Genomic DNA, 14,578 nt, shown 5'->3' with positions numbered 1-14,578 from the left:
GAGGCTGTGCCACTGAGCCACAGCTCCTCCCCCCAGAGACAACAGTATAAAGTGAACAATTCACATTGTGCCCAGCCACCATTTGGCATGGTGTCTGAACTGAGCGATGGGATCTAGAATCAACCAGCCTGGGCCTTCCCACGTTAGAGGAAACGCGGCCCTGGGACTAGACCGCGGGAAAACTCCAGATTCTAAACTTATATACGAACAACGAAACCGAGGGCAGCTACTGGCATACAAATGGCTTTGCTCAACTAGCCAAGCAGAATGGGATGGGCTGTTCTGGACTGGACCAATCTAGCTCGTGGGGTGGGAAAAAAAGAGAGAGATGCTTCCGAACTCACCCTGCCCAGCTTCTGTGCAGTCGACGGTGAAGTAGGTGGGCTCATGGGCCTTCAAGCCTGTCTTGGCCACACCGGGCCCGTATACCTTCACTTTGTTAGGATGGCTGCCGGCCCCGACGTTGACCTAGAGGGGGACAGGAAGGCGGCTGTCTCACGGGGCAAGGGGCATAACCCTCGAGAACAAGACAAAATGCACAATCCTAGTGTTTCAATTAAGCTCCTGCACTCGAGAGGAGAGAGAATTGCTGGCGTGTTTCCCTAGACTTAGGCCTCCAAGGTTTTATGGAGATGTGCAAGCTTTCCTGATGAAGAAGTTATGGCCTTCCAAGGAAAGGAAGGTGTGAGGGACTGCACTTTTAGTTGGCAAGGAAGTTTGGGTATTAGGCGAAGACTCCCATTCGGGCCAAAGAAAGGAGACAGATCTTCCAGCGAGAGGAGAACCCCACCTCCTTGCATCCCAACCTGGATAAGACCAAGCAGCTTCTTGAGGATCTTATTTGGGTTTAGCTTCATTTATCCCCCCTCCTTTCTCCCCAATGGGGACCCAAAGCAGCTTACATCGTTCCCTTCTCTGCCATTTTGTCCTCAGAACAGTCCTGTGAGGTAGGTTAAGAAGAGGAGATTGGATTTATATCCCGCCCTTCACTCAGAGTCTCAGAGCGGCTTACATCTCCTTCCCTTCCTCTCCCCACAACAGGCACCCCTGTGAGGTAGGTGAGGCTGCTGAGAGAGCGCTTTCAAGGACTGCCTTGGAGAGAACAGCTCTGAGAGAACTTGTGACTGACCCAAGGTCACACCGGCAGCTGCTTGTGGAGGAGTGGGGGAATCAAACCCATTTTTCCAGATCAGAGTCCGCTGCTCTTAACCACTACATCAAACTGGCGGAGAGCGTGTGATTGACCCAAGGCCACCCGTCAAGCTCTCAGGGCAGAGCGGGGACTTGAACCTGGGCCTCCCACCTCACGGGTTCAGAGCCCTTGCTTCCGGAAGATGCTCCCCAGTAAGATGGGCCTATCCCCCTTCTGGTGCTCCACCATATTGCTTTTTCTGCCTGACTTCGCCGCAAATGTGTAGAGCTTATTTGTTGGCTCGTTTTAATGTTCTCCCCCCTGGTATTCTTGAGGGGAGATATAAAAAAATCCCTTGTTCAGTCAGGTTTTGTGGAAGTAATAGAAGAGAAACAGAAACTGTTGAGCACGTACTCTTACATTGTAAATTGTTAAATGACATTCGAGTGGAATTTATAGACGCCCCCCTTAGGTTGGTAGCAGGCCAACCGGATAGAATCAAGGTACATTATCTCCTTGCTTCATGAGATCCGGAGATCATTGAACTGACCACCAAGTTTCTTCATGGTTTTATAAAACGGAAGAGTGACCCTGATCAGATTAATGAGTCTTATTTTATAATTTTAAAAACTCAATTTTAAGTTTAGAACTCAAATATATTTTACGATTCAGGCATTTTTGTATGGCCAAATCTATCTTGCGATAACTTGAGTTATGTTATAGGCCTGATATATCCTTGGAATGGTTTTACCACGATTATCTATTTTATAATTTCTACTGGATTGTATTAATATTGGGAATTGCTTCTAATATTGTATGCCAATAAAGGTATTTGACTTCCACCTCACAGCCTGACACTAACCCCTAGGCTAGGATCCCACCCTCCCACCAGACCTCTTCATTTCCCCCACTGTGATGGGAAGGGAAGACACTGACCCTGTACGGGCTGTTGGGGATGTTGACTCCTCCCCAGGAGACCAGGGCTGTGTGCTTCACCGGCTTCTTGGGCAGGTAGGAGCAGCTGTAGGTGCCGTTACCGTTGTCCTTCATGGAGACGTCCACGGGAGAGCCGTCTGCATCCTGAGAAGAAAGGGCGAGAGGCAAGCGTAGCAAACGGAAGGAGGAAGAAGGGGGAAACGAACTCAACCCAGAAGATATTGATAATGCTGCAAGGGTCAAGCCAACATTGGCGTCTCTTATGTAACCTGGAAAAGCTCAAAAGCAGTTCAGAAGAATTTATTTTTTGCCACTTTATATTCTACAGCACCTTCTTTACAAAAAAACAAAACAAGAAAACTCAATAGACTGATTAAGACCATGGGGCCGGTAAGTTTTCAGTCGATATATCCAAAAGGCTTCCCGTTGGTAATCAGATAGATACGCATAAGCATCTTCTACAACTGGAAGCCTTTTGGATATACAGACTGAAAACTTACCGGCCCCATGGTCTTAATCAGTCTATTGAATTTTCTTGTTTTTTGTATAGAAGGTACTGTAGAATATAAAAATGGAAAAAATAAATTCTTCCGGCCTGACAAAGTAACATTTATGTCAGATCTGGCCCTCGTGACAACTGAGCTCGACACCACTGCCCTAGAGGGCCTGCTGATGTCCTGTGTAGTCTGATATTTTCAGACCTTATGCTTTTAACCTTCGCCATTGTGTACATCATATAATAAAGATATATTTTGATAATACTATTTGAGGTCGCTGGACCCTTGCAGCATTGCATACCAGCGGACTGCCCAAGCGGATGCGTGCGCCCCCCCCCTCAGAAACGAGCACCCTCTGAAGAACACCGACTCTCTCCCGCCCATAAGGGAGGCATCTCTCACCTGCACCTGCACCTTCAGAGGTGCCTTCCCGCCATTCTTGGCATCCACGGTGAACTCTGCCGGCTTGTTGACAGCCACACCTGTCTTCTCTAGGCCCGGGCCGTGGGCTTTCACCTGGTCGGAGGTCGGAAAGAGGAGTGGGGTGAGCTACTGGCTGCCACTCCCATCTGCAGACTCAGCAGTGAGCTGGCAGGGATGCCAACCTCCAGGTGGGGCCTGGAGATTTCCCAGACTACAACTGATCTCTGGACGACAGACCTGAGCCCCCCTGGGGAAAACGGCTACTTTGGATGAAGGACTCTATGGCATTACACCCTGCTGAGGTCCCTCATCAGGATCCGCTCGCAAATACATGAAAGCATGAAGCTGCCTTACATTGAATCAGAGCCTTGGTCCAACAAAGTCAGTGTTGTCTACTCGGACTGGCAGCGGCTCTCCAGGGTTTTAGGTGGAGGTCTTTTCCCATAACCTGCTGCCTGGTCCTTCTAACTGGAGATGCCGGGGATTGAACCTGGGACCTTCTGCATGCCAAGCTGAAGGTCTGCCACTGAGCCAGGGTCTCAAGTCAAGATCTTCCTTACCACCTCCTGCCTGATCCTTTTAACTGGAGATACCAGGGATTGAACCTGGGACCTCCTGCATGCCAAGCAGAAGGTCTACCACTGAGCCAGGCTCTCAGGTCAAGGTCTTTCTCATCACCTCCTGCCTGGTCCTTCTAACTGGAGATACCAGGGATTGATCCTGGGACCTACTGCATGCCAAGCAGAGGCTCTGCCACTGAGCCAATGTCTCAGGTCAAGGTCTTTCTTATCACCTACTGTCTGGTCCTTTGAACTGGAGATGCTGGGGATTGAACCTAGGACCTCCTGCATGCCATGCAGAGGCTCTGCCACTGAGCCATGGTCTCACGTCAAGGTCTTTCCCATCACCTCCTGCCTAGTCCTTTGAATTGGAGATGCTGGAGATTGAACCTAAGACCTTCTGCATGCCAAGCAGAGGCTCTGCCACTGAGCCAGGGTCTCAGGTCAAGGTCTTTCTCATCCCCTCCTGCCTGGTCCTTTTAACTGGAGATGCCGGGGATTGAACCTGGGACCTTCCGCATGCCAAGCAGAGGCTCTGCCACTGAGTCAGGGTCTCAGGTCAAGGTCTTTCTCATCCCCTCCTGCCTGGTCCTTTTAACTGGAGATGCCGGGGATTGAACCTGGGACCTTGTGCACACCAAGCAGAGGCTCTGCCACTGAACTAGGGTCTCAGGTCAAGGACTTTCTCATCCTCTCCTGCCTGGTCCTTTTAACTGGAGATGCCGGGGATTGAACCTGGGACCTTCTGCATGCTAAGCAGAGGCTCTGCCATTGAGCCAGGGTCTCAGGTCAAGGTCTTTCTCATCACCTCCTGCCTGGTCCATTTTAATTGGAGATGCCAGGGATTGGACCTGGGACCTTGTGCATGCCAAGCAGAGGCTCTGCCACTGAGCCAGGGTCTCAGGTCAAGATCTTTCTCATCACCTCCTGCCTGGTCCTTGTAAGTGGAGATGCTGGGGATCGAACCTAGGACCTTCTGCATGCCTTGCAGAGGCTCTGCCACCGAGCCACGGCCCCTCCCCTTGTACAATGTTGCTGACGGACATGTCTTCTAGAGGCACCTCCCCTCTCACACTGCCCACACCCTTGCCCAGTGAGGTGCATGGTACCTTCTCTGGGTAGAAGTCCCTCGGAGCAGCTTTAATCTCTGCCATGAAGGGGCTGAGCTTGATGTCTTCATTGTTGCAGAGAACATGGACTGCATACTCCCCAGGCTCCTGGGGCCAATAGCGCACGTCACACGATCCATCACCCTTGTCATCGCATTCGATTTTGGCCTGCGAGGGGCCTTCCACGGAGAAGCCTGGGGGGAGAGGGGGGTTGAGGGAGGAGGAGAGAGTAAACAGGTACATGAACACCTGTGCTGGGCTAGAGCCAACCCCAGCCTTGGGACGAAGACACAGGTTGCAAAATTCAGAGCGAATTTCTTTCTACTTCTTTTTTTGCCATCAAGCCAAGTTGACTTCCGGCAACTCCTTGAGGGGCTCGAAGGCAAGGCCAGACGTTCAGACGTGGCTTGCCATTGCCTGCCTCTGTGTCGTGACCCTGGTATTCGTTGGAGGTCTCCCATCCAAACAATATTAGAGCTAATTCCCTGAAATAATCCAACATGAAATTGGAAATTGGAAGTCTGTTATGGAACGTTTTATTTTAACATGATGAATAACATATTTGAAGACAAGATGTTCAAATATTTTCCAAATTATTTCTAAAAAATACGTAGGATATCAGATTGATCTAATTTCTGTGCACTGAGGACAAGCAAGTTCTATGTTAGAAACTGAACTCTCCAATGAAAGAACAAGATGCACTTCTTACTTTAGGAGGTGCTCTTGTCACAAGAAAAGAAAAAGGTTTCAGTTTTGTTTTTGCATGTGGATGGGTATTCTGTTTGTAAAAATTGTTTGGATACACTATATTTTTAAAATGCTAGTTGTGATCATTTCATGCCAAGTAAAAATGTCCATAGTCATATTTTATGTTCCTAAAGTAACATAATTACTTTCAATCTGGAAAAGAAAAAAGAAGTGCTAATGTAGCTTTTCAATATTTCCGAAAATTTCCGTTTTTTCCCAGGAAAAAAAACACCTGGGTTTTTTTTCTGAGCTTCAAGATTTCCGGGAAATTTACATCTCTACTCTCACAGAAAGAAAGAAAAAAAAGGAAAAGTCCTGCTGGGTCAGACCAGGGAGGGTCCCTCTAGTCCAGCCTCCCATCTCACACAGGGGCCAGCCAGTTCCTCCGGAGGGCCAGCAACAGGGCAGGGAGGCCGAGGCCTTCCCCTGAGAAGGACCTCAGAAGAGCCCTGCTGGGTCAGACCAGGGAGGGTCCCTCTAGTCCAGCCTCCCATCTCACACAGGGGCCAGCCAGTTCCTCCGGAGGGCCAGCAACAGGGCAGGGAGGCCGAGGCCTTCCCCTGAGAAGGACCTCAGAAGAGCCCTGCTGGGTCAGACCAGGGAGGGTCCCTCTAGTCCAGCCTCCCATCTCACACAGGGGCCAGCCAGTTCCTCCGGAGGGCCAGCAACAGGGCAGGGAGGCCGAGGCCTTCCCCTGAGAAGGACCTCAGAAGAGCCCTGCTGGGTCAGACCAGGGAGGGTCCCTCTAGTCCAGCCTCCCATCTCACACAGGGGCCAGCCAGTTCCTCCGGAGGGCCAGCAACAGGGCAGGGAGGCCGAGGCCTTCCCCTGAGAAGGACCTCAGAAGAGCCCTGCTGGGTCAGACCAGGGAGGGTCCCTCTAGTCCAGCCTCCCATCTCACACAGGGGCCAGCCAGTTCCTCCGGAGGGCCAGCAACAGGGCAGGGAGGCCGAGGCCTTCCCCTGAGAAGGACCTCAGAAGAGCCCTGCTGGGTCAGACCAGGGAGGGTCCCTCTAGTCCAGCCTCCCATCTCACACAGGGGCCAGCCAGTTCCTCCGGAGGGCCAGCAACAGGGCAGGGAGGCCGAGGCCTTCCCCTGAGAAGGACCTCAGAAGAGCCCTGCTGGGTCAGACCAGGGAGGGTCCCTCTAGTCCAGCCTCCCATCTCACACAGGGGCCAGCCAGTTCCTCCGGAGGGCCAGCAACAGGGCAGGGAGGCCGAGGCCTTCCCCTGAGAAGGACCTCAGAAGAGCCCTGCTGGGTCAGACCAGGGAGGGTCCCTCTAGTCCAGCCTCCCATCTCACACAGGGGCCAGCCAGTTCCTCCGGAGGGCCAGCAACAGGGCAGAGAGACCAAGGTCTTTGTAAGACCTTCAGGAGAGCCCTGCTGGATCAGAACAGTGAGGGTCCATCTCGTCCAGCTTCCTGTCCCACACAGTGGCCACTCATTTCTTCCAGAGCCCCAACAACAGGGCAGAGAGACCAAGGCCTTCATAAGAACATAGGAAGAGCCCTGCTGGATCAGACCAGGGGTCCATCTTGTCCAGCCTCCTGTCCCACACAGTGGCCACTCATTTCTTCCAGAGCCCCAACAACAGGGCAGAGAGACCAAGGCCTTCATAAGAACATAGGAAGAGCACTGCTGGATCAGACCAGTGAGGGTCCATCTCGTCCAGCATCCTGTCTCACGCAGGGGCCAACCAGTTCCTCTGGAGGGCCAGCAACAGGGCAGAGAGACCAAGGTCTTCATAAGAACGTCAGAAGAGCCCTGCTGGATCAGAACAGTGAGGGTCCATCTCGTCCAGCTTCCTGTCCCACACAGTGGCCACTCATTTCTTCCAGAGCCCCAACAACAGGGCAGAGAGACCAAGGCCTTCATAAGAACATAGGAAGAGCCCTGCTGGATCAGACCAGGGGTCCATCTTGTCCAGCCTCCTGTCCCACACAGTGGCCACTCATTTCTTCCAGAGCCCCAACAACAGGGCAGAGAGACCAAGGCCTTCATAAGAACATAGGAAGAGCACTGCTGGATCAGACCAGTGAGGGTCCATCTCGTCCAGCATCCTGTCTCACGCAGGGGCCAACCAGTTCCTCTGGAGGGCCAGCAACAGGGCAGAGAGACCAAGGTCTTCATAAGAACGTCAGAAGAGCCCTGCTGGATCAGAACAGTGAGGGTCCATCTCGTCCAGCTTCCTGTCCCACACAGTGGCCACTCATTTCTTCCAGAGCCCCAACAACAGGGCAGAGAGACCAAGGCCTTCATAAGAACATAGGAAGAGCCCTGCTGGATCAGACCAGGGGTCCATCTTGTCCAGCCTCCTGTCCCACACAGTGGCCACTCATTTCTTCCAGAGCCCCAACAACAGGGCAGAGAGACCAAGGCCTTCATAAGAACATAGGAAGAGCACTGCTGGATCAGACCAGTGAGGGTCCATCTCGTCCAGCATCCTGTCTCACGCAGGGGCCAACCAGTTCCTCTGGAGGGCCAGCAACAGGGCAGAGAGACCAAGGTCTTCATAAGAACGTAAGAGCCCTGCTGGGTCAGACCAGGGAGGGTCCCCCTAGTCCAGCATCCCGTCTCACACAGTTGCCAGCCAGTCCCTCTGGAGGGCCAGCAACAGGGCAGAGAGGCTGAGGCCTTCCCCTGACGTTGCCCTCCTTGCACTGGGATTCAGCGCTTTCCTGCCTCTGAATGTGGAGTACATTTCATCATTCACGTTAGGCCTTCAGTCCAACAACAAAGCACCCACATACAAATACAAGACAGTAGTGAGGAGCATCTTCTGGCTTACCTAGCGTTCCGACGTCATCCCCGATTGCTTCCACCACAAAGTCAGCCGACTTGCCCACAACGCCTCCTTCCAATCCGGGGCCCCAGGCCCGCACCTTCTGGCTTGTACATTCTGTTCCCACTTTCACCTCAAACGGGCTGAGAGGACAGGTTAGCGAAACATTACTCACCTGCCTAGATTTACTCCAGCGTTGAAGGCAGCAAGTTAATACAGAACCCTCAGCAGCCACTCACCCACCACTTGCCAAAGAAAGCGCCGCTAACGTCTCCCAGTTCGCCAATGGCCACAAGGCATTTTAGAAGACCATCTCTACCAGAGGCCTACATACCTGAGGGACCACCTTTCCCCACACGTTCCCCAGAGAGCACTGTGTTCAGGGTCCCAAAATCCATAGGCCCTCCCAGGTCCCAAGGGCGCCAGGCTGTCTATAACCAAGGCCAGGGCCTTTTTAGTGGCGGCTCCCTACCGGTGGAACAAGCTCCCGGAAGAGATCAGGGCCCTGCGGGACCTCTTACAGTTCCGCAGGGCCTGCAAGACAGAGCTCTTCCACCAGGCCTTCAATCAGGGAGCCACATCAAATAACTGAAAAATGACAGAGTCCTGTTCCTTGGTTTACCATCTACAGCCTGTGTGCTCGCCGCATAAACAGACCGAAATGAGCTGACCATCAGTATAGAGCATCTGATTTTTGAGGCCATCTGTAAGCATTCCTATTGGTATTAGACCTGTTACTAGCACTTTACGATACTTGGATTGTCTTATGATTGTGTTTTATCATTGTTATTTATGTGTTTTAACTTCAAGATCTCAATGATTTTAATTCATTTAAGATTTTACATAGAAGCTATTTTACTCTGATGAGAATAGCTAAGTTTTTTTTAAAAAAAAATCTTGAGTGCAAAATGTTGGAAAGGTTGTGGTTTGATGGGAGATTTCATGCATTGCTTTTGGTTATGTCCCTCTATTCAAATGTTTTGGAATAAAGTATTACGTCAAATTGAGATAATAGTTGGTCAACAGATCCCCAAAAAACCAGAAAATATGCTTTTAGAAATTGGCTTAACAGTAGATGAAATCAAGCTGGCTCCGTGTAATGGGATCCCTGAAGAGATGAAAGGAGATCTCCAGGTGCGCTGCGAGGCCAGCCTGTTTACCAGGGCTTTGGAAGGAGTTTGATAGGCAGACATCTTTTAAGGGGGGGGGGAGATTCAGGGTTGGCTTGATTTATTTTTGGTTTTTAAACTGAAAAATGCTTTTACTAATCTTGTTAGCCACTTCGACCCACAAGAAAAAGCGGATATAAATTTTTTAATGAATGAAACACACAGCCAATGCCTTACCTGCGAGGGATATGCTGCCCACCCCAGGTGATGGTGACTGTGTAGTTGCCGGTTACAGTGGGATAGTACTCAAAGCTGTAGACCCCATCGCCAAGGTCCTTCTGCTTCACGCATTCTTCCAGGCCTTCTGCAAGGAGAGATTAAGAAGAGCCCTGCTGGATCAGGCCAGTGGTCCATCCGGTCCAGCATCCTGTCTCATACAATGGCCAGCCAGTTCCTCTAGAGAGCCAAAAAACCGGCATTGAGGCCAAGGCCTTCCGCTGATAAGAACATCAGAAGAGCCCTGCTGGGTCAGACCAGGGAGGGTCCCTCTAGTCCAGCCTCCCGTCTCACACAGGGGCCCGCCAGTTCCTCTGGAGGGCCAGCAACAGGGCAGAGAGGCCGAGGCCTTCCCCTGATAAGGACACCAGAAGAGCCCTGCTGGGTCAGACCAGGGAGGGTCCCTCTAGTCCAGCCTCCCGTCTCACACAGGGGCCCGCCAGTTCCTCTGGAGGGCCAGCAACAGGGCAGAGAGGCCGAGGCCTTCCCCTGATAAGGACACCAGAAGAGCCCTGCTGGGTCAGACCAGGGAGGGTCCCTCTAGTCCAGCCTCCCGTCTCACACAGGGGCCCGCCAGTTCCTCTGGAGGGCCAGCAACAGGGCAGAGAGGCCGAGGCCTTCCCCTGATAAGGACACCAGAAGAGCCCTGCTGGGTCAGACCAGGGAGGGTCCCTCTAGTCCAGCCTCCCGTCTCACACAGGGGCCCGCCAGTTCCTCTGGAGGGCCAGCAACAGGGCAGAGAGGCCGAGGCCTTCCCCTGATAAGGACACCAGAAGAGCCCTGCTGGGTCAGACCAGTGAGGGTCCATCTAGTCCAGCATCACACAGCGGCCAACCAGTTTCTCTGGAGGGCCAACAAATAGGGCACTGAGGCCAAAAGCTTTCATAAGCACACCAGAAGAGCCTTGCTGGATCAGACCAGCGGTCCACCTAATGCAGCACCCTGTCTCACACAGTGGGCCGACAAGTTACCATGGAGGGCCGACAATAGGCCACAGAGGGTGAGGACTACCCCGATGTTGCCTCCCGGCACTGCTATTCAGAGGGCTGACTGCCTCCGAACATGGAACTTCCCTTGAGTCCCCACGGCTAGTGGCCACCGATAGACTTATCCTCCATGAAGCTGTCGAATCCCCTTTTCATGCTGTTTATTCCAGCATCCCCTGGCAGCAAATTCCACATGTTAATCCCTGTCAAGGTAAAGAAGCATTTCCCTTTGTCCGTCCTGAACCTAGTGGCCACCGGCTTCATGCTGATGCCCTTGAGTTCTTGTTTATTTTGAGAAAGGGAGAAAAGACTGTGGGGGCTGAGGCGGCGCCTAGGCCCACAGAAGCAGCCAAGGCAAAACGCACCAAACACAACAATTCTCCTAAACATCAAGTATAGGGGTGAGAGTAGAAAAGTTATCGTGACCGGCCTGAAGGCCAGGAGAGCTGTCTTTGGGAGGGACAGAAAAAAGTCGTTCGGTCTACAGGACTGCACGCGGGTCTGGAGTTTTTAGCCAAACATTGCCTGCGCGTGCAATTTATCTCCAGGCCAGTTCGTCCGGGGATCCTGAAGGGGTTTTTTTTTGGTCATCTTCTGGGCATGGGGCAGGGGACACCGGAGGCTGGGGCAAGGGACACCGGGGGTGTGGGCAGGGAGGCATCGGTGAATTTCCTGCATTGTGCAGGGGGTTGGACTAGATGACCCTTGGAGGTCCCTTCCAACTCTATGATTCTATGCGCCTACAACGGCAGCCCGAACTGCCCTGACACTCAGCAGAGCTGGGATTTTTAGGACGTCGTATGCTTTTACACCGTTCTCAGGAGCAACGCACACAAACGCTCTGCCTTAAGTAACAGATGGGAAGCGTATCTAGTTGAAGCGGCTAAGCTTTGATTCCCATTCCAAGCAGTTAGTCCCCTTCCGCTTACAAAGCAAGATCTACAAAGAGGTCCGGAAAGTGGAGGCCGCTGAATGTTCCCTGCACTCCGTCTGCATTCTCTTACATACCCCTAGTGCTTTTCATTTCCTACTGCCGCTGTTCCTGGACAGGTTTGCTTTCATTTGTCAACATTTATTACGATCCACCGATCGGTCGACAACAGTTATAACAGCACAGGTTACGTACAAATGTAAAATCAATACACAGAGATTAAAATTCATTGCATTATCGGGCCGTAATTAATTATAAAGGTAAAGGTTCCCTTGCTCGAAAGCCAGTCGAATCCGACTCTAGGGTTGCGGTGCTCATCTCCGTTTCAAAGCCGAAGAGCCAGCACTGTCCGAAGACGTTTCCGTGGTCATGTGGCTGGCATGACTAAACACCAAGGCGCACGGAACGCTGTTCCCTTCCCACCGAAGCGGTCCCTATTTATCGACTTGCAATTTCTTGCTTTCGAACTGCTAGGTTGGCAGGAGCTGGAACTAGAGACGGGAGCTCACTCCGTCATGCGGCAACCCGGGTCTCGAACTGCTGAACTTACCGACCTTCCACAGCCTGCAGTTCAGCATCAACCACTTGAGCCACCGCAGCTCAATTAATTATACACAAAAGCTAATCAAAAGTTTGGGAATATCTGTTCTCTCAGAAAATAATTTAGCCACTTTAGAGGTGGTCTCATTGGAGCAGTCTGCCAGGAGGAGATAGATGTAGAATTTTTCAGATATTCCTGAGAAGCTGGATAGAACAGGGGTGAGATATGTGGAATTGATGTCCTTTTAAAATGGACAATGTACTAACATTGTTCCACTGTTTCGACCTTGTTCGCTGGCAGAAACACAGATGTTTAGGGAAGGGAGCATGTAAACATCTCCTTTTTGGCAGGGCTGAGGGGCAGGCAATTGAACTGGGCCAGGGTGAAAGTTATGTGGTATTGGAGGAATTCTACAGCGTAACTATAGCTAAAACTCTGGACCAGCAAACTATGATTCCCCAAAAGATCTGGGCCACCATTCCAGCATTTCTTAAAAAAACAAATCATGCAAAACATGGGCTTAAAATGAAGGCAATTCATGCTCTGGATCTTTCACAGAGGTCCACCAGTGGCTCTGAGCTTGCAAGGTACAGATGAAACTCTCTGTCTGGGGCAGTGATGCTCTGTATTCTTCGTGCTTTGGGGGGCCACAGTGGGAGGGTTTCTGGAGTTCTGGCCCGGCTGGTGGACCTCCTGATGGCCCCTGGATTTTGACCACTGTGCGACACAGGGTGTTTGACTGGATGGGCCATCGGCCTGATCCAACATGGCTTCTTTCATGTTCTTAAGAGCAGAGGTCCATGAGTGGCTATTAGCCACCAGATACAGAGGGAATACTCTGTCTAGGGCAGTGATGCTTTGTATTCTTGGTACTTGGGGGGGGGGGACAGTGGGAGGGCTTCTGGTGTTCTGGCCCTGCTGGTGGACCTCCTGATGGTCCCTGGGTTTTGGCCCCTGCGTGACACAGAGTGTTGGGCTGAATGGGCCATTGGCCTGATCCAACATGGCTTCTCTTACATTCTCATGTTTGGGGCACTGATGCTCTGTCTCCTTGGTGCTTTGGGGGAGGGCTTCTGGAGGTGCAGTGGGAGCTTTGGGGGAGGGCTTCTTGGTGCAGTGGGAGGGCTTCTGGAGTTCTGGCCCCACTGGTGGACCTCCTGATGGCCCCTGGGTTTTGACCACTGTGTGACACAGAGTGCTAAACTGGATGGGCCATTAACCTGATCCAACATGGCTTCTCTTATGTTCTTATGTCTGGGGCAGGAAGGCTCTGTCTTGGTGCTTGGGGGATCCACAGTGGGAGGGCTTCTGGAGTTCTGGCCCCGCTGGTAGCTTTCCTGATGGCCCCTGGGTTTTGGCCCCTGTGTGACACAGAGTGTTGGGCTGGATGGGCCACTGGCCTGATCCAACATGGCTCCTCTTATGCTCTAAATTCACATCAAAGAAGTTGGGAAAGTAGGACTGGGAAAGGGGTGGTTGATCCCCCCCCAAGACCCCTCCCTCCACGAAGCCATCAGTCCTACCAATAAGCCCAAGTATTTTGGTGTAGTGGTTAAGTGGGCGGACTCTGATCTGGGAGAACCGGGTTTGATTCCCCACTCTTCCACTCACAGCTGCTGGATGACCTTGGGAAAGCCATCGTTCTCTCAGAGCTGTCCTGGAAAGAGCAGTTCTCTCAGAGCTCTCTCAGCCCCGCCTACCTCACAGGGCGTCTGTTGTGGGGAGGGGACGGGAAAGGAGTTTGTAAGCTGCTCTGAGATTCCGAGTGAAGGGCAGGGTATAAATCCAATATTATCTTCTTCTTTAATCCTCCACAGGTATTAACAGTTAGGGGGGAGGAGGTTTAGTCCAGGGAAAATCAAAGGGAAGCGTTTGACTCCTTCGCCCCCCCCAACACTGCTTTCTGAGCCAAGTTAGCTGCCCTACATGATCCTTCAAAACAAAAGCCTCTGAAAGAACCAGACCGTGGCTAAGTTTTATCCAGAAACGCGTTTACAAAAAAATAATAATTACCATTTGCTTTCATGGTCTTGGTTTTTTTTGCAGGGATTATTTTTGCTAACTGCCCCCGGGCAGGCTCAAATCTGTGCTGTAACTCACGAGTAGAATAAGCTGACTCATGGCATGGGGGAGGGATAGAGAAATGACTCATCAGGATTCCTCAACCCGAACGGCGGCGGATTTAACCCTGGCTTCCCTACACTCGCGCCATTTTACTGCCGTACCCAAAGCAGTCTGCAAGACCCACGACTCCAGTCACGACACCAAACCTTTCCATTTAACATTCAAGCTCCTGATATGATGATCTCGAAATACAATCCTTCATCCATAAATTTAAGATCTTTAGGCAACAGGGGTCCCCAACCACTCTGAGCTGGTGAACACCTTTGGAACTCTGATATGGGGTGAGGGCGCGTAACCACAAAATGGCTGCCGCAGGAAGTACAGCCAACCAGAAAATCTTGGAGAAGAAGAAGAAGAGATTTGATTTATACCCCGCCCTTCACTACCCGAAGGAGTCTCAGAGGGGCTTACAATCTCCTTTCC

At 51.8% G+C, this 14,578-nt stretch overlaps 1 protein-coding gene across 1 annotated transcript in view; it reads right to left on the bottom strand.

Annotated features, from left to right (window-relative positions):
* Positions 1 to 344: 344 nt before the first annotated feature.
* The window catches only part of LOC107124864 (filamin-A-like), a gene marked incomplete at both ends in the record, with an annotated part of 34,289 nt that continues 20,055 nt past the window's right edge, over positions 345 to 14,578 (bottom strand). Inside the window, 6 exons of the mRNA XM_015428366.1 lie at positions 345 to 468; positions 2,069 to 2,212; positions 2,968 to 3,081; positions 4,658 to 4,851; positions 8,195 to 8,331; positions 9,535 to 9,661. Coding sequence (XP_015283852.1) covers positions 345 to 468; positions 2,069 to 2,212; positions 2,968 to 3,081; positions 4,658 to 4,851; positions 8,195 to 8,331; positions 9,535 to 9,661 — 840 coding nt within the window. The remainder of the gene's footprint in view (positions 469 to 2,068; positions 2,213 to 2,967; positions 3,082 to 4,657; positions 4,852 to 8,194; positions 8,332 to 9,534; positions 9,662 to 14,578) is intronic.

This window comes from Gekko japonicus, unplaced genomic scaffold (genome assembly GCF_001447785.1).
Source record: "Gekko japonicus isolate JY-2015 unplaced genomic scaffold, Gekko_japonicus_V1.1 scaffold5242, whole genome shotgun sequence".
Lineage (NCBI taxonomy): Eukaryota > Metazoa > Chordata > Lepidosauria > Squamata > Gekkonidae > Gekko > Gekko japonicus.
Note: the sequence above shows the minus strand (reverse complement) of the source record. Positions and strands in the feature narration are given on the sequence as shown.